We start from the raw sequence: 16,329 nt of genomic DNA on the forward strand, positions 1-16,329 counted from the left end.
GGGGGGGGGGTGTGTGTGTGGGGGGGGGGTGGAGGGGTGGAGGTGGATAAAAACCTGTGTGAATAGAAGCATTTGAAGAAACGACAGACTGAGACTGTATTGCCCAAGTGTCAGACAGTGCCTTTAGCTTTGTAACGATGCATTACTAACCCTATTATGTATGACAAAAATCTTTACTGAGGACAGTGAAAGTAAAGCACAAGGAATGCCTGAAGCATTTTGAGGCTTTTCACGCATTTGCTCCACCATGCAGGGGTTAGGTAGAACTGTTCATCACCATGCATAACCCCTATATTTCTCCCTTTCCTGTGCGTTTTTAATAGCACACCGAAGTGTCTGCAGCTGTGTGATAGCATTAGGTGCCTATAACGCCAGTCCTGTGGCTCACACTCAGCTTCTCCATTTCTCCACAGGGCATCGCCATGTCTCCGTTTGGCGGTTTGTTCCCCTATCCCTACACGTACATGGCAGCAGCCGCGGCGGCCTCATCCGCCGCTTCCTCGTCGGTGCACCGACACCCCTTCCTGAACGCAGTGCGCCCCCGACTCAGGTACAGCCCTTACTCCCTCCCCATGACGGTACCGGACAGCACCCTGCTCACCACCGCCATGCCCTCCATGGCCGGCAGCGGGAGCGAGCTGAAAGGGGACGGCATCGTCCCAGCCAGCCCAGTGTCTGCTGTCACCCTGGATTCCACATCGGAGGTGACCAGCCACTCGTCCACCATATCCTCCGGCTCGGTTTCCATGTCCCCAAAAACTTGCACGGAGAAGGACGCGGCCAACGAGCTGCAGAGCATCCAGCGCCTGGTCAGTGGACTGGACTCAAATCAGGACAGGCCACGGAGCGGGTCCCCCTAGGAGTTGTTTTTTTTCTTTTTTTTTTTTCTTTTTTTTTCTTAAAAAAAACACAACACCTGCTTTTCGTTTCGTTGTTGTCATGAAAAGTGAAGTGTTGAGGAAGACATTAACAGTAGGAAGATACTCTTGTAGATTCATGCAGGTTTTAAAAAGAGAAAAAAAACTACAAAAAAAAAACCATGAACTGTTGGACGTTTTAGTTTCTGAAATGCACTTTGGTTAATACACATCTGATATGTATATGTTTTTCTTTATTTTTTCCTCTGTCTCTCTCTTTTTGTTAAATTAAACAACACTTTTATCCTGTCATTTGAATACCGTACAAGTATTGAAACTGAAAACGTTGGCATGGGTGTGACTTACAGATTTAGGAGAAGTTGCTGCTGTGTCCTGTCTCCTAACTTTATTGTACACGAGGAGAAATGTGTTTTAATATGCACTCTGAATTGATTTGACTTATTTGAATTCACTACCGTTTAATCTACCTTTAAAAAGAAAAAAAAAAAAGACTGCTGTATTTTTTTGTTATACACTATCAATTGATAGATCGGCCAAATGTTGCATGCCCCCCTAAAACCCCAATGAATGTTATTTTAAACACTAAAAATTGAAACTTAAAGTGTGGAAAATAATCTTGTTTTGAGTATAATTAACACACTCCCTTTAATTAGCTTACCTTTTTTTTTCTTTTTTTTTCTTTTTTTTTTTTAAAAAACAAGATTTGTTTATCTTCATGCCATTTTAAAATCAGAGTAGGACTGGTGCTCTGGGACAGATCCATGGCCCAAGCATGCGCAATTTAGCCCAAATGTCCAACAGGCAAAGGGAAGCAGAAATTTCAAGTAAATACTAAAAAAAAAAAAAAAAGAAAGGTAGTATTGATTATAGGTGTACATAGGGATATATAAAATATTTATGTAATTATTTCATATTGTTATTGCGTGTAAATACAACGGAGTAGTTTGTTTCTAGGGATCTGTTCTTAATTTATTGTCGATATACCTGTGTAAAGATAGTTTGTGGGCTATTATCCTTTTGTTGCCATCTACATTTATACCCCCCCCTTCTTAAAATATGGACTTTATTCCTCCCCAAATATCCACCGATAGTTATTCACACTCATGTGCCATTGTATTTTCACTTGTTGTCCCCGTGTGTGAAGTGCTACTGTTTAAAACGAATGAAAAAGCGACAACGCACTGCACCAATGGCTTGAAAAAGATATTCTTTTTCTCTTTTCTTTTTTTTTTATTTTCTTTTTTTTATTTTTAAGAAGAGCAAAAAGAGGTGTCGTTGAAGTGTGACAAAAGTGGACTATTTTTCTGGTGTTAATAAAAAAAATAGGCCTATGTTGCGAACCTGATCATAAAAGTGCCGCATAATCGAAAAATATGAAGGTTTCTTTTGTGTTTCTTAAGTTGTCAGTGGGTTATGTTGTATTGGAGTTATGTCTAGTTTACAACATCAACATCGTGTTCTTGAAAGTTTCAATAAAATATTGAAATGCCCTTTCTTAGTGTGTGTCCCTCGCTTGATCCCCGTTATAGATGGGAGCTAATTCTGACGACAGAATCTGTCACTTTTACCATATTAAATGAGCTGATTTAAGGCTGACACTGAACGAGGCTAACCTTACATCTTGTAAAAAAAAAAAAAAACCTCTGGCCAGCGTTGGCCACAGTTCCTGTTTGCCTGGAGGTGAGAGACGTCTCTTTGCCCACTTAGACCTGTACTCCACCTCAGTAAACTACGTGTCCACGCTGTGTTCAGAGAGTGAAAGACCCCAAAGGCCCTCTCCACCCCAGAGACCTATACCTGGGATTCCTACCTGGACAAGAGCCCACGCGCTATAGCTTATAACTGAGTGGTTCTTTTTTTGTTTGTTTTTTCAAATCATTTATTGGTCTCATTGGCGTCAGTTGCAAGGTAAGATACATCTCGTATAATAAGATAGAGATAGAAAAGATTAAAAATCCTGAAATTTATTGGAAGTTATATATATATATATATATATATATATATAAACTACATATGGAGGTAATGTGGCCAATATTTTTATTTGTTTTATTTTATGTGATTTTTTTTTTCTTCCAAATAGTAAGTTGGAGTCACCAAACGTGACAATTCCCCTCGTGCATCACGTTTTCGAAATCTGACCCCACGGACGGGCCTTCACCGTCCACTGAAGAGGTGCGTGCGTCTCCGCCGCCAGAGAGAAATCTGGAAAGGCTATGTCATCCCTTGATTACCCTCTCTATTGCACCTCGAGTCATGAGTTTATCAACACCATATCTTTATTTGTATATTGTCTGGTTAATGTGTAGCCGGCCTGGCGCTGGGGAGTAGGTGTAAACATGACACATGCTGTCTCAATTGCTCTGTCTTATTGCTCACCTGGCGCCTTCGATGGTTCATATCTTCCGTTTTATTGCACGGAAGGCGACAATGCGTCTGTAATCGGACCGAGATACGACGCCCCCAAGCGGTTACAGCGCCCGGTTTATTAACCGCACAGCCAAACAAAAGCAAAAGGACAAATCCTGGGTGAGAACTGCAGTGATGGAGACAGTCTGACGCGGTCACACAGCTACTGTAAATGATCCTCATGTGCTGCAGTTCAAAGCTAAATGAAGAAACGAGTCATGTGTCTGTTCCGTTCTGTTCAGGTAAAATAAAATAAAAACGGAAACACATCTGCATTAAAATCAGTGCGACTGCGCTTAATGGTCAGATCCCAGATAATGAGCCATATAGATTTCACTGATAGAAGTTATGAAATATGAATAAGAAGACAAAGAAGAAGAAACTCAATGATACCATTCAGTTAAGAACAAAATGCAACACGCGCATCCATTGTCATTTTGTTACAGCACCTGCTCTAACACGTTGCCACATATTTTTTCAGTGTATAGGTGACTAATTATGATATTATAGGCTATAACAATAAATCAAGGAAACAGTAAATTTTGAAGACCTATAACCTACTACCTGCTGTCATAAAATCATCTGCGCACCTGCACGAGAGAGTGTCTGTTCATTACGGCCTGAACTTGCTGCAGTTCTGTGTTTCTATTGGGTATTTATATTTGGGGTTTTTTCCCCCCCCATAGTTTTGACCCTGTCCTCCACCATGCAGTCAGCAGGCGAGTCAGACCGAATTAAAGATCATCATTTTTATTTATTTTTTTGACAAAGCCTGCAGCCTCAATTAATAACTAGTTTGGTGATGGTTGTCAGTGTTTCCTGCATTGACCTAATACTCAGGAGAGTGGGGTTTTAAATGTTGGGTTGACCCGGTCTGTCTAACAGGATACTTTGACTCACTCGGGTGCATGGCACAGGTCAGACGCGCCATCTAGTGGCAGTGAACCATGAGCGAGCGGAGGAAAAAATACAAAACAAAAAAAACTTTGTTCCCCTCTTTCAAACTTCACTGTGGCCCGTTGTCGACTTTGAATTTGACTGGGTTAGTTATTTGTTGTAATTTTCTTAACGGATTCTGATATTCATCCGATGAAAAAGGGGGGCAAATAACCATAACTCCCTTGTTATTTTGTGTACATTAAAAAAAAAAAAAAAGAAAAAGAAAAAAAAAATTGTAGGCTATATTTAAAAAAGACATTTCAGCAGCAGTGTCATCATACTTCTTCAAAAAGTTTCAGTGTTTTGTGTCTAAATATGTTTTAAAACTATTCTATATACGTATGTTGAGTTAAAATATGAAGTCTATAAAATAATTACAATCAAACAGAATGAAACAGGAAATACTGACACTGGAGGAACAGGGGGAAAAATAATGCAGCTTAGAAAAAGTTCTAATTCAACAGAGAAGAAACTCAGTTGTCAACAGTTGTTCATAAACACTGATGGTAAACACTGTTTACAACATGCAACTTGTAGAGCACGACTTCTTATTGCTACCTTGATAAACAGTAATTGTTTTTTTAAAGTAGAGAGCAGACTGCATGGCAAACTGGCAGAAACAGAATCCATCACCAAAAGATCTATTTTATCCCAATCATATAACAATTGAACATTTAAGTTGAGTGAAGCTGAACGTATAAATACTTGCATCTAGCGTTAATGTTGCAGATGTTTTCTGCATCATCCAGTTGCATTCCAAGAATATGTTTCAACACGAGTTGAGAGGTTGTCGAGTAGATCACAGATTAAACTGAGGGCTGCAGGTGAGTCTATGTATGTGAGAATAGAGGGAAGTTTAACTTGTTGCTTTTTGTACACTGTTAACAATTTTTATTTATTTGGGGATAAGTGTTTTGAATCATTATAAACTGACATAATAACCTAGGATCAGTGCCTTGTAACCACCGACTTCAACGGACAGCTTAGCCTCTATGGTTAGACGACAAATACAGCATTAAGTTTTTTATGTTATGAATGAAAAACTCTGCAGGTGTGTCAGTCCTCTTTTCAGAGCAGCAGCAGTCTGTTAACAATGTATTGCTCACTACATAATCAAACTGTGGTAAAGCCACAAAGCATGTTTATTATATTGCTGGTAGATTATTTTTTACTTACGCATAAGCATGACAAAACAGGGCGTCTGCTTTGATTTATGCACTTGCTTGCTGAGAACAACTTCCTGCTCTTTCAGACACACCCTTCCACAAGCATTTATAAGTAGACCTAAAAATAAATGCACACTTTTCATTGTTAGGAAAAAAAAAAAAAAGTGGCCCATACAATTTGTATTGTACGTTATCTGATCCAATTCCACAACATATTTAAAATAGTCCCACTGGTCTTTTTCTAAAATGATTAAACTGCTCTACTATAAATAATTAGCACAGTTTGCTCTGAGGGATACTTCACTACACTGTTTATTTCCTGTAGTTTACAAACATTACATGTGCACATTTGGTTTATTCATCTGAATGAACAGTTTTAACTTTAAAACAATCATCTCTGCTTTTTTCTGTTCCCATTAGTCACCACCTTCTGCGGCTCCAAGTAAAGAGACCATCTTTGAGTTCATGCACCTCAAAAAGGGCTGTGGGAGAAATGACTATGAACAACTGTATGAATTCTGCAATCTCATGCCATGCTAGAGGAAAAAAAAGGAAAGCTCTTGCAGACGATGCCAACCAAAAGAGGAAGAAATATCCAGACAGGCAGACAGGTCAAGAGTGGTCATGTTATTGGTTCTATTCATTTTCCTTTACATGGAGGCATCAGTGGATTTTATTTTTCTATCTGAATCATGTTTGTGCTGGAAGGTTATGTCCCAAAACCTTCAAGCAATGAAAATTATTCACCTAACTTATGTGATTAATTGTGGCAGCTTGTCCTTTCATGATCTGGCAGCACACTCTAGTGTCCAGACAACATCACTACAGAAAAAACTCTGTATTGAAACAAGTTTTTCAGGAGCTGAAATTGAGTTTGATTAAACAGGGACATCAGATTATTATTTGTCTGACACTGAACCAGAGGAGCAGTGATGTACTGGTGCCTGATTTATTAACATTAACTTTGTCTTTTTTTTTTCCTTTTTTCTTTTTTTGATCACCACTGTGAAAAGTTGGGATCACCTTACAAAAGACAGTGGAGGGTCACAGTTTATAACACATGCAGGTGTGGTGGGACAGCGCTTCACAGGTAGACAGGTCGAGTTCCAATGTGTAACTGATTAAAGCTCATTTACTGTTGATATTATTAATATTTAAAAAAATAAATAAATAAAAAATAAATAAAAGAAAAAGAATAAAAGAAAGAAAGAAAAAGTTACTGGGTCAAACTCACTGAAGTATGCATGCATATGCCAAACTCAAGATATTCTAAATTTAGCAGCAAGGTTTTAATTGTTACGGCAAATCCAAATTTACAAACTCATTTACTGACATTAAATAAAGGATGATTCACTTTAACACTTCTGTTATACATTTTTAGTATACTCACTATTTTGCACTATGATTATTGTGTCTCTGAACTGTGGTTTCACTTAAGAAGTTTCAATAAGCCACTATATTTTAATGTGCATATAAAAAAAAATCTCTTAGAAATTAATTTGGTGAGGATTTGGGAGAAATTCAATCATTTCATTTGTAAGTGAGCTACAACTGAATCTGCAGACAACAGCAGCATTACACATGTTGTTCATTTTTGATACTCTCTTTCCAAAACATTAAAAAAAGCCAACAATGACATCCAACAGTGCAGAACGATAACCGAGATGTATGAGATATTCAAGGTGTTCAGTGTGCACTTATGTAAGGTGTTGCCTGAAGAGAAAAAAAACAGGACGGCCTGTGTGCCGGGACTTTACAGCAACATCAAACGGAGGGTGATAACGAAACTTGAGGGTTGTGGGATGAAAGCCTGATCTCTGCCTGTGTGATTGTTGGTTTTTAAAATGAAACAAGCCCAGGAGGAGCACGTCAGACTTTGGTGTTTTGAGAAGGTGCAGCTCAAAATATCACATCTGAGGCTAAAGTTACATTGTTCTGAGGCGTTTGCAGCTCACCGAAATGCCTACCTGTCAGTCAATGAAATGTTCCCCATTTCTGTTGCTGTCAGCCCTAATTCTACCCAGTCATAGTGAGCTGCCCTGCAGCTGTCGAGGTGTGCTATGGCTTGCTCAAGTACATGATAGCACAGGAGTCCCTTTGTCAAATCAGTAGTCTGCATCATGTTACAAAATGTAGTGGGTAACTTTCCCCCCCGCCCCAGCTGTGCCAAATGATATCATTTCTACTCAAAATTGGAATTACATGCAAAATTATTCGTCTGTAGTCTGTCCACAGATTTACTTTTTCATAATGGCACTTCATGGGTTCCGTGCAGCTCTCTCGGGCCGATTCATGTCATCCTTTTCTCGGAATAATTATCCTTCAGTCCTCAGTCCAAGGCTGCAAAAACACAGATGCTAATCAAGAAGTACTGCTTAAAACTGCCAAATATATATCAATACGCTCAGCAAAAGCCTGCTCTATATTGTCCATTGTCCCGCATTGCGTTTCACTCTGTTATGAACTCAAAGTATTTTCCACAACAAGGTTAATAAGGTTTCTAACCAGCTAACTCACTAGGATAAATACAGGCAATTTTGTCTTTAGTGTCCACATTTAAAGCAACTGACTTACCCACCACTGATTTGATCAATATGATCACGTACCGTGAATATTCAAAACAGTCAGTTATGGTTTTAGTTAATTGCTTAATCTAAGTAATAAAATATGTAAACGTGACTTTCTGAGCAAACATCTGAGCATACACAATCTGAACAAAACACACAGCCTCATGACGTTTTGTTCGGATCCTTATCATACTGGAATTTTGATGTAGAAAATTTCCTGTAAGGACCTCCCAATGATTCACGGGTTCTGGAAAAGTGTTTAAGAAGAAATAGACAGTATTTTAGAAGTGGAAGTCCCCCTACACCCATTGTTTTTTGTATTTTTGTTACGTAGAGGGATGCATGACACAGATCAGAGTTTTATACTGCGGATGCCAATGATAACAGTGAATTAGAAAGATACAAAACCAGCAACCGTAACTCAGTGAGTGCAGAGACTGAAGCAGGTCTACATACTGGAACAAACGACTGCAAGTCTACAACTGAAAATGGACGATCTTATATAAAGCTGGACTCATGTGTAACTGAGTGAGGAGAGTTGTAGTAACAAAATTCTGGTATGGGGTGTCACTGAAAATGCCATTGTTATATTACTGGTATGCTGCAAATGCCTCCCTTTGAGAAATGTGTATTCTTCTGCTTATTTACTTTAATTATTATTTCAATTTTTTTTTTTTTTTTTTTTTTTTTTTAAAAAAGGTACAAGGTCCTGTGTCAGAAAATGTATCGTTCTGTAAAATAACGGAAAGAATTAAATATAAACTTCCAAAGGAAATTCTTCTAAATATCTGATGGATCTGTCAGATGTGTAGTTAATTGTTAACCTGTTTTTTCTCCATTTACAGTGTGTAATAGAAACCAAACTAAAGCAATGAAGATCAAAACAACTAACAAAACAATCCATTCCTCATATAAAAGAGGATCACGTCAGACTCTTTCCAATAAACTCTTCAAAAATAAAGTAATTTACGAACATGTTCTCTGGAAAAACGACCAACAAGAATATAAAGAAATGATTTAGAAATAATATAATTATGAAGGAGACAAACTTCTCCTCAATTCTATAAAGAACTTTTCAACAACATCATACACATGTTTACTTGACATTTGCAAACCCTAAAATCAGACTGCCAGATGTATAAGAAAAACCAGGGAACATGTGTGGCATGTCGCGTGAGGCACGTTACATTGTTTGAACATGCAAACCCACTGCTACTCCGTTGTCTTATGCTAAATGGGTTCTTTACATGCTTTTCACTCATTCGAGTTTCTTAAATAGCCGCCCAGCTCCAACCACAGAATCCCTCCTAGTAAGAGAAGACGTTTAATCTCAACCATCAGCTGGAAGTTTAAATGAGCTGTGGGGAATGGGAGAAGACGGCCAACTCTCCCTTCACAGGCCTAATAGTCTCCACCATCAGCGGCACTTCATACACAACCGCATGGCTGGCAGATTAGAAGGAAGGCTCACCGCAAACACACAGACAGACGCACGCACCAGCAGACCAGTGGATTCAAACTCATATTTACATGTGCCTCTATTCAAAGAATACAGATGCATTGCACAGATTATAATATATATATATATATATATACACATACATACACACACACACACACACACACACACACACACACACACACACATAGATACATTCACACATGGTGGTCTTCTTATGGGTAACGCAGCAACACACACACAAACACATTTTTCTGCGTTTACTGTATTTGGATGTATAACAGCAGCTTTGGTCATTCTGTCTTTGTAAATTGATATCACATTTCCAGGAGCTCCTCTTTCTACTGGTTACTTTAAACACTCTCATCCATCATCGATCTACAGAAAGGACTTAAGGGAAAATGCACAGCGGTCACTTCTGAACACAGGTGGAGCCCTCTTTAGGCCTCCACCACACGGCTCTGTCCAGCAGTGCAGTGAATCACGAGAGACACACTCACTGGTTAAGTGTAGTTGCGCAGCCATGACAAAGGGTAAGACAAACACAAAGAAGTGTGAAGGCAAAATAGCTCACTAGACATAACCATCACAACATAACCCCGCATCCAAGATGGATGACACCCCTAGCCAGACATGACCAGGAAGTGACGGTGGGTGGGGAATGGAAAGAAAAGGATTATAACACAGCAGAACATACAATCTCCTAGATTAACAGCAGTTTAAAGCAGCTGTAATCTATATTTTTAACACTGGATCACATGACTGCAAACCAAAACACAGAACTAAAAGACAATCAATATTGACTTCACATTCACCAATAACGAATGATAATGTTTCTCTGTAACTGCTGGATGTGCAAACTACCAACTGTTTGCTATCAAGTTTGACATACAAACTTTAAAAAAATAAATAAAAAAAGGTGATGATAGGTCAGTGTTCATAACCTGTATCTGCTGCCCCCAAGTGGCCAAAAATACATTACTGCAGGTTTAAGATCTATTCGCTCTGGCATCATTCGAGTGCTTTATGTGGGTTAGAGAACAACCGCAGTCTCCCCCTTCATATGACATTAAGAGATAGAGTGGAAACCACAGTTGTTGCTTCACATTCTGTAAGAGCCGTCATAGAGGAGGGATGGCTGCCGGGCTCATCACTGAAACCCACATCACAGGGGAAATACCTGCTGATTTATATCATTTGATACTTGGAACACTAATACCATGATACAGGCACATGGCCGGGAGAAGCAAAGTGATGCATGTTTCAACCTCTGTTGGTTTCACAATTGCCTCCAAATTACAACATAATAAATCCTGGAAAACGCTGCTGGAACAATGCACATAGGACAAAGAGCAGAACAACTGCGAATAAAGGGAGCAATGAAGAAAAACAAGCAATCTTTGTTTCATAAAGTAACCTTGTTTCTTAACTTGTTAATTTGCAGAATTCTTTTCTATTTTGTTGATTTTCATCACATAGTATTTTCTTTTGTGTTTATTTTTCAAAACGCCTTCTGTCCTCTTGTGAAATGTGATTTTTGCTTTGTAGATTCAAGCGTTGTTTTGTTTTCTCTTTCTTTGCGATGTGATGATGTGATTTTTTTTCTATGTTATTATGTTTCTGATGTTTTTGTGGCTAGATTATCAACAGCATTGTCCTGACAGCTGCTGTGTCCTGACCACCACGATCTGGATTCTTTTCTTTCTATGCGTTTCTACAATTTTCTGATTTGCACATTCCTCACCTGTCCACTAGGTGTCCCTTGTGTTCTGCCCTGTACTGCACACGTCTGTTTAATCCTTCACTCAGCCCAGATCAGCTGCCTATACCTTCCCAGCCGTTTGTCATCCCCAGTTTGTGCCTCAGTACATACATCACAGTATTTGCATGTGTGGGTTGCCATATTGTCTGTTAGCCTATCTGCATTAGAGGTCTCGACATTGCTGTTGCAGGAAGTGAATTTAAAAATATGGCGAAATAAAACAGACAAGCAATTAAATAGAAGAGCGTGAGTTAAATGTCTTATTCAGCCTAAAATATCTCCAGTTGCTCCAGTTCAAGCTCAAACTCAGCAGAAGAAATGACACAATTCTAGATCATGCTGCAGAATCATAAGTGGGGCGAATCATTTTAAAAGATAACAAACATAGTCTCCTGCCCTCCAGTGACGAGGTTGTCAAATGAACTAATTCTTGCTCAGCTAGTTTAGTTTTTGTGTTACTCAGTATCTAATTTAGGTTTATCACTAACCTAAAAAAGCCAAGACATTATGGGATGCCACCTGTTTAAACTGAGATCCATTCATGTCATATAGTCACAGGTACTACTGGTAAAATGATTTGCTGATAGAGCTAAAGGATTTAATAACAACTAAGCCTTATACCAGCTACTGACAGGCCACACCATACACTGAATGTCCACAGGCGAACAACAGCATGAAGAAAGGATTCAGGCCTTACCTGAAGCCACCCCCCACCCCCACCCCCGCCCCCCCAGCAGTGCTGGTTATACGACTGGGTGGTTGCGGTTGGTCATCAGCAACACTTCCCCACAGCTACCATTTCAACCATGTCAGCTAGAGACTACGCCTGTAATCAAACTTTGGGCAACTGCTCTTTTTATGCCCAACTTTATAACAGGAAACAGGAAACAGACCTCTGCCATTTTGCTGGCAGGACGTCCTGATGGACAACTGGAAGCGCCTTGCCAGGTCTAGCGACTCTGAAAACCGCTCTGCTCAGGCAGTGCACACCAGGCTCTGCTCTCCTCACTCCTTTCATCATCTGGCCTCCTTTTTCCAACCACTTCACTGGTCCTACCACTATGAGCCACCTCGTAACTGTCGCAAATTTTGGGATTGCTTCATGCAACCATAAAATACAGCACCGTAAAATATGATCTTTTTATTTCTTGGTATGTGCAAGAATTCACAGGAATTCACAGGCACCAGTCCTGTGCTACTTCCTGTTTCCTGTAGAAATCCAGGTATGATTCCTCCAGGTTGTCGCCTGAATCCACACAATTTCACTCTGTAGGTTTCTGGAACACGACCATAAACCAATTCACGCCTAGTGTTGCAGCTGCTCTCTGAGGCCATTTTATGCGATGTACAATACAATATACCTCAAACAGACCTTTGTCCGATTCAGGAATTCTTGCAATTGGTACAAAAATGCTTCAGCCTCAGCACAGAATAGACACAACCACAACTGTCCAAACAGCTAAAGCAATTCTAGAGCTACTGTGCGTAGCAGTTTTTCCAGCATTAGCTAACATCACACAAATATCACGTTATATGTCAATACCCATCCATCACCCCTCAAAGAAATCACAAATGATAAAACAAAAGAACAAACATCAGCCTCAGGGTGGCAGACTAAGAAATGCCAGGTTATCACCAAAGTCAGAAGTAGTGATCATCCGGAAATCATTGATATCTTTCCCAATTTTTTTTTTTTTTTTTTAAACCAGTAGTTATTTAGATATTTTATAGGATTAGTAAAAACTCTTGATAGTCATTGGTGGAAAAGCCAGGCAATGGCACCACAGATGACCCAATGCCATGGCTAATCCACCTGATAGTTAAGATATTTCAGTCTGGATCAGTGTGGTGAACCAACCGACTAACCACAATTGCAATCCACTTAACAATGCTGCAAACAAGGCTAACACGCACTATTGATGCCAGCAGCATGGAAACCTTTTGCCATAACAAAGCCTGTTGTTTTTGAGCAAAATACTCAAAAACAGGCTTGTCTTCAGCTATCAGTCCTAAACATAGCACTGTCAGTTATGTGTATACACATATTTGGAAATAATAACATCATGTTTTCATTGTCTTACCTCCATGACATCAGGTGTTAATCCGCTGCCAGCCTCCAAATCCTCTGTGTGCTGTGTGACACTGCTTCTTCCCCACGGGACACTGCATGTCAGAAGGGATATTTCTCCATCAATACTAGGTTCTTTTCATGTTGAATATGCATCATACAATTTTATGCATAAACAGATGAATTTAAACAGCTTAATTGGCTCAAATACTGTACACACCGAAACACAGCCTAAACAGCCTTCTTACACTTCCCTGTTGTAAATCATTTCGACCAGCAGGTGCCCCTAGTGAACACCTGAAGCCCCAGCAACTTCCAAACCACCTGGAGGGAAAGACTCAGTTGTACCAGAAAGCCTTGTTTGTTTGTTTTCTGCCATTTTTCCACAAGAGCAAATGGAAATATATAGTAATCTAAGATGATGCATCAGCTGTGTTTATATTTATTGTGTTGTTTATGGTCAACTTAGATGGTATTTTCCAACAAATTACCTGCAGCAGGTGTCTCATTGGTCAAGCAGTGAAAGCACAAAAAGGACTTTTCAGCAGTGAAATTGAAACTGTATATTTGGTGAAAAGCGCTTGAGGAAACAAAAGTCTCCCAGATAAGAAAATGGGAAATAAAAGTCTGCACTTGTCTGTGGCCTTTTAAGCTTTCTGCAGGTGACAATAACTCCGGCCTGTTCTTCTGCCAGCACTACAAAAAAAGGCTCCAAACTCCTACTTTCAAATCCCATAGCTCCACCCACAACAGGACACACCAGTTTACAAATCAATTAAGTCATAAAAGTCATGTATTTGTTCCTAAATACATAAATATCATAATTTAACAGTAAAAAAAATCTTAGTTAACATCTCAAACATTTTTAACTTACCAAAAGAAATGCTCAAAAACTGCAATTTTCTTAAAAGACATCCCAACCCCCCCCTGTACCTATCCAACACTTGGTACACTCCTCCAGGAACAGCCCAAATAAGGAAGTCAACTTGACTTTGTTCGGTTTGGAAAAAAAACTGTGCAAAACTGAAGCTAATCAAATGCAGCAGAGAGGAAAGGTAAGATATACTCAGAAAAAATGATTAAATAAAGATGTTAAAGTCCAAATCTGAATAAGAAGATCCAAAAATATGTGTGATGTTTTATAACCAGTGTAACTCACAAACTCCACCAACAACAGGCCCCAGTATCAACCAGTAGACATTACAAAACTTTCACTTTCATGCCAGCTAGGTGTCATGAGAGAGTTTGCATCTTACTGAAAGCAGAGGGCTTCACCGGGACAGGAGGGATTTGCTCAAGGCAGCAACTTACATGGGAAGTAAGTTTGTAGTTTGTTTGCTGCATTTGAATTTGGGTCTTCCTCTTCTTCTTTGATGTTTTACACTAGCTGGCATCCTTTTGTAGTTGCATTACTGCCCCCTGCTGGTCTCATATCCCCTCACTGTCTGCTTTCTACTGTTGTAAGAAGTCCTGTTCTTCCTGCTACCTCCACACTCCAAGGTACTTTTTATTCTGGTTTCAGACAGTCCTATTTTCTGTTACTGTAATTGTGACAGTCTCTGCTGGATAGTTCATTTCCAGCCTGCTTCACGTACATGCTCTGGTTTCAGATTTCTGACATAGTTCACAAAACCTGGTGAAGTATACTTTTTTGTTTTATTTTATTTATTTGTTTTTTAGTTTAGTGTCCTTCTCTCAATGGTCACTACTCCTTCCCTTTTCCCATTTCTTCCCCTGTTTAGTATCATACCATCTCTATTTTGAGTTGTATACAAATGTATCCCCTTTGCTTCTTGATCCAGGTATTGTTGCCACACTTGATTCAGTTTCCTTTCTTATTGTCTTTTGAAGTAAAGTGTTCCCTTCTTCTGTATATTTCCATGTAAATGCTTCTTTGGCCAGTGTATCCACTTTCTCATTTTCAGGAAAGCCTAAATGTCTCATACAGTCTCATGCCCGTTTGTTATGGAGTCAACCTGGCATTCAGATACAAAGACAACAACTAATTCCAACACTAGTTGGAGTGTATCCGTATCTATATGGGGCATAAGAGCTGTTAATGAGGATCTTGGGTTTAACTATTTCAGATATGTTTAACAAATTCTGAAAGAGGTGAATATTTTATGTATACAGTGTTATTCCTGTAAACATTCTTGTACATCAAAGTAAAACCATTTTCCATATCATACAAGACAGTAATGTATTAAATGGGGCCAGATTTGGCACAATCCTCCACCCAGTTCCGCCTCTAGGTGTATTAAAAAAAATAAATAAATAAATAAATGAACTGTTACTACTTGTCAGTTTCAGATTTTAGTCTATTAAAGGATTAACAGGGCTTGGCTTTTATCTACAGTGTGCTTCATCCCTTTTATCAGCCTGAATGTAACTTCCCAGCATTCAAAGCCAATCCTGGACATACCAGAGACGCAAAATGAGGCAAAGGAAATACCTAATTCATAATTTTCTGGATTTGACAGAGTCATAATTTGTGCATTTGAACACGTCAGAGTTGAAGGTGCTTTGACCTCACTGAAGTGAGACATGATGGCCCGCAGGCCCCCAGGGTCTTTCAATGTGGCCACGGCTGGAGCAGACCACACCACATGATACCCATGTTCATTACCTCAGCTTTGTAGGTGGCTGAGTGTCTGTGTCTGTGAATACATGTGGTTGTGTTCTGGAGGCTCACGATTTGTGTCATGTTGTTTCACAGGATCATGTTTTGTTTTGTTTTTCTACCTCTATTATGTGTATATCATCTGAGAGGCAATGGAGTGTACAAACCATCACGTCTGAGGATATAGAACCTAGATTACAATAATAATTTGCAAATATAAATCACACTCAATTTAAAATGGTATTAAATACATATGCACATGCATACATAAACACTGCAGCATAAACATAACTAAGCTACAAATACATTTTTTTCATGATAAACTATAGAAAACCCTGTATCAGTACGAATAGCCTTAAATCTATCTATGACTTAACACTTAATATGTAACTGTATTGCAGTTACTGTGAACTGTTGAAAAATGTCACTAGAGGGCACCAGAGTACATGACATCAGGTATAAAA

General features: G+C 39.2%; 1 protein-coding gene across 2 annotated transcripts in view; it reads left to right on the forward strand.

Annotated features, from left to right (window-relative positions):
* Window positions 1-2,368, forward strand: part of tbx3a (T-box transcription factor 3a) — a 9,487-nt gene extending 7,119 nt beyond the window's left edge. For both annotated transcript variants that reach the window (XM_023419687.1, XM_023419688.1), the window contains exon 7: window positions 414-2,368. In XM_023419687.1, the coding sequence (XP_023275455.1) occupies window positions 414-860 (447 nt within the window). In that variant the 3' untranslated portion in view covers window positions 861-2,368. The remainder of the gene's footprint in view (window positions 1-413) is intronic.
* Window positions 2,369-16,329: the final 13,961 nt, after the last annotated feature.

The sequence above is a fragment of the Seriola lalandi genome, unplaced genomic scaffold (assembly GCF_002814215.2).
Source record: "Seriola lalandi dorsalis isolate HSWRI2012SDOR001 ecotype SW California unplaced genomic scaffold, Sedor1 jcf7180002054606, whole genome shotgun sequence".
Classification (NCBI taxonomy): Eukaryota; Metazoa; Chordata; class Actinopteri; order Carangiformes; family Carangidae; genus Seriola; species Seriola lalandi.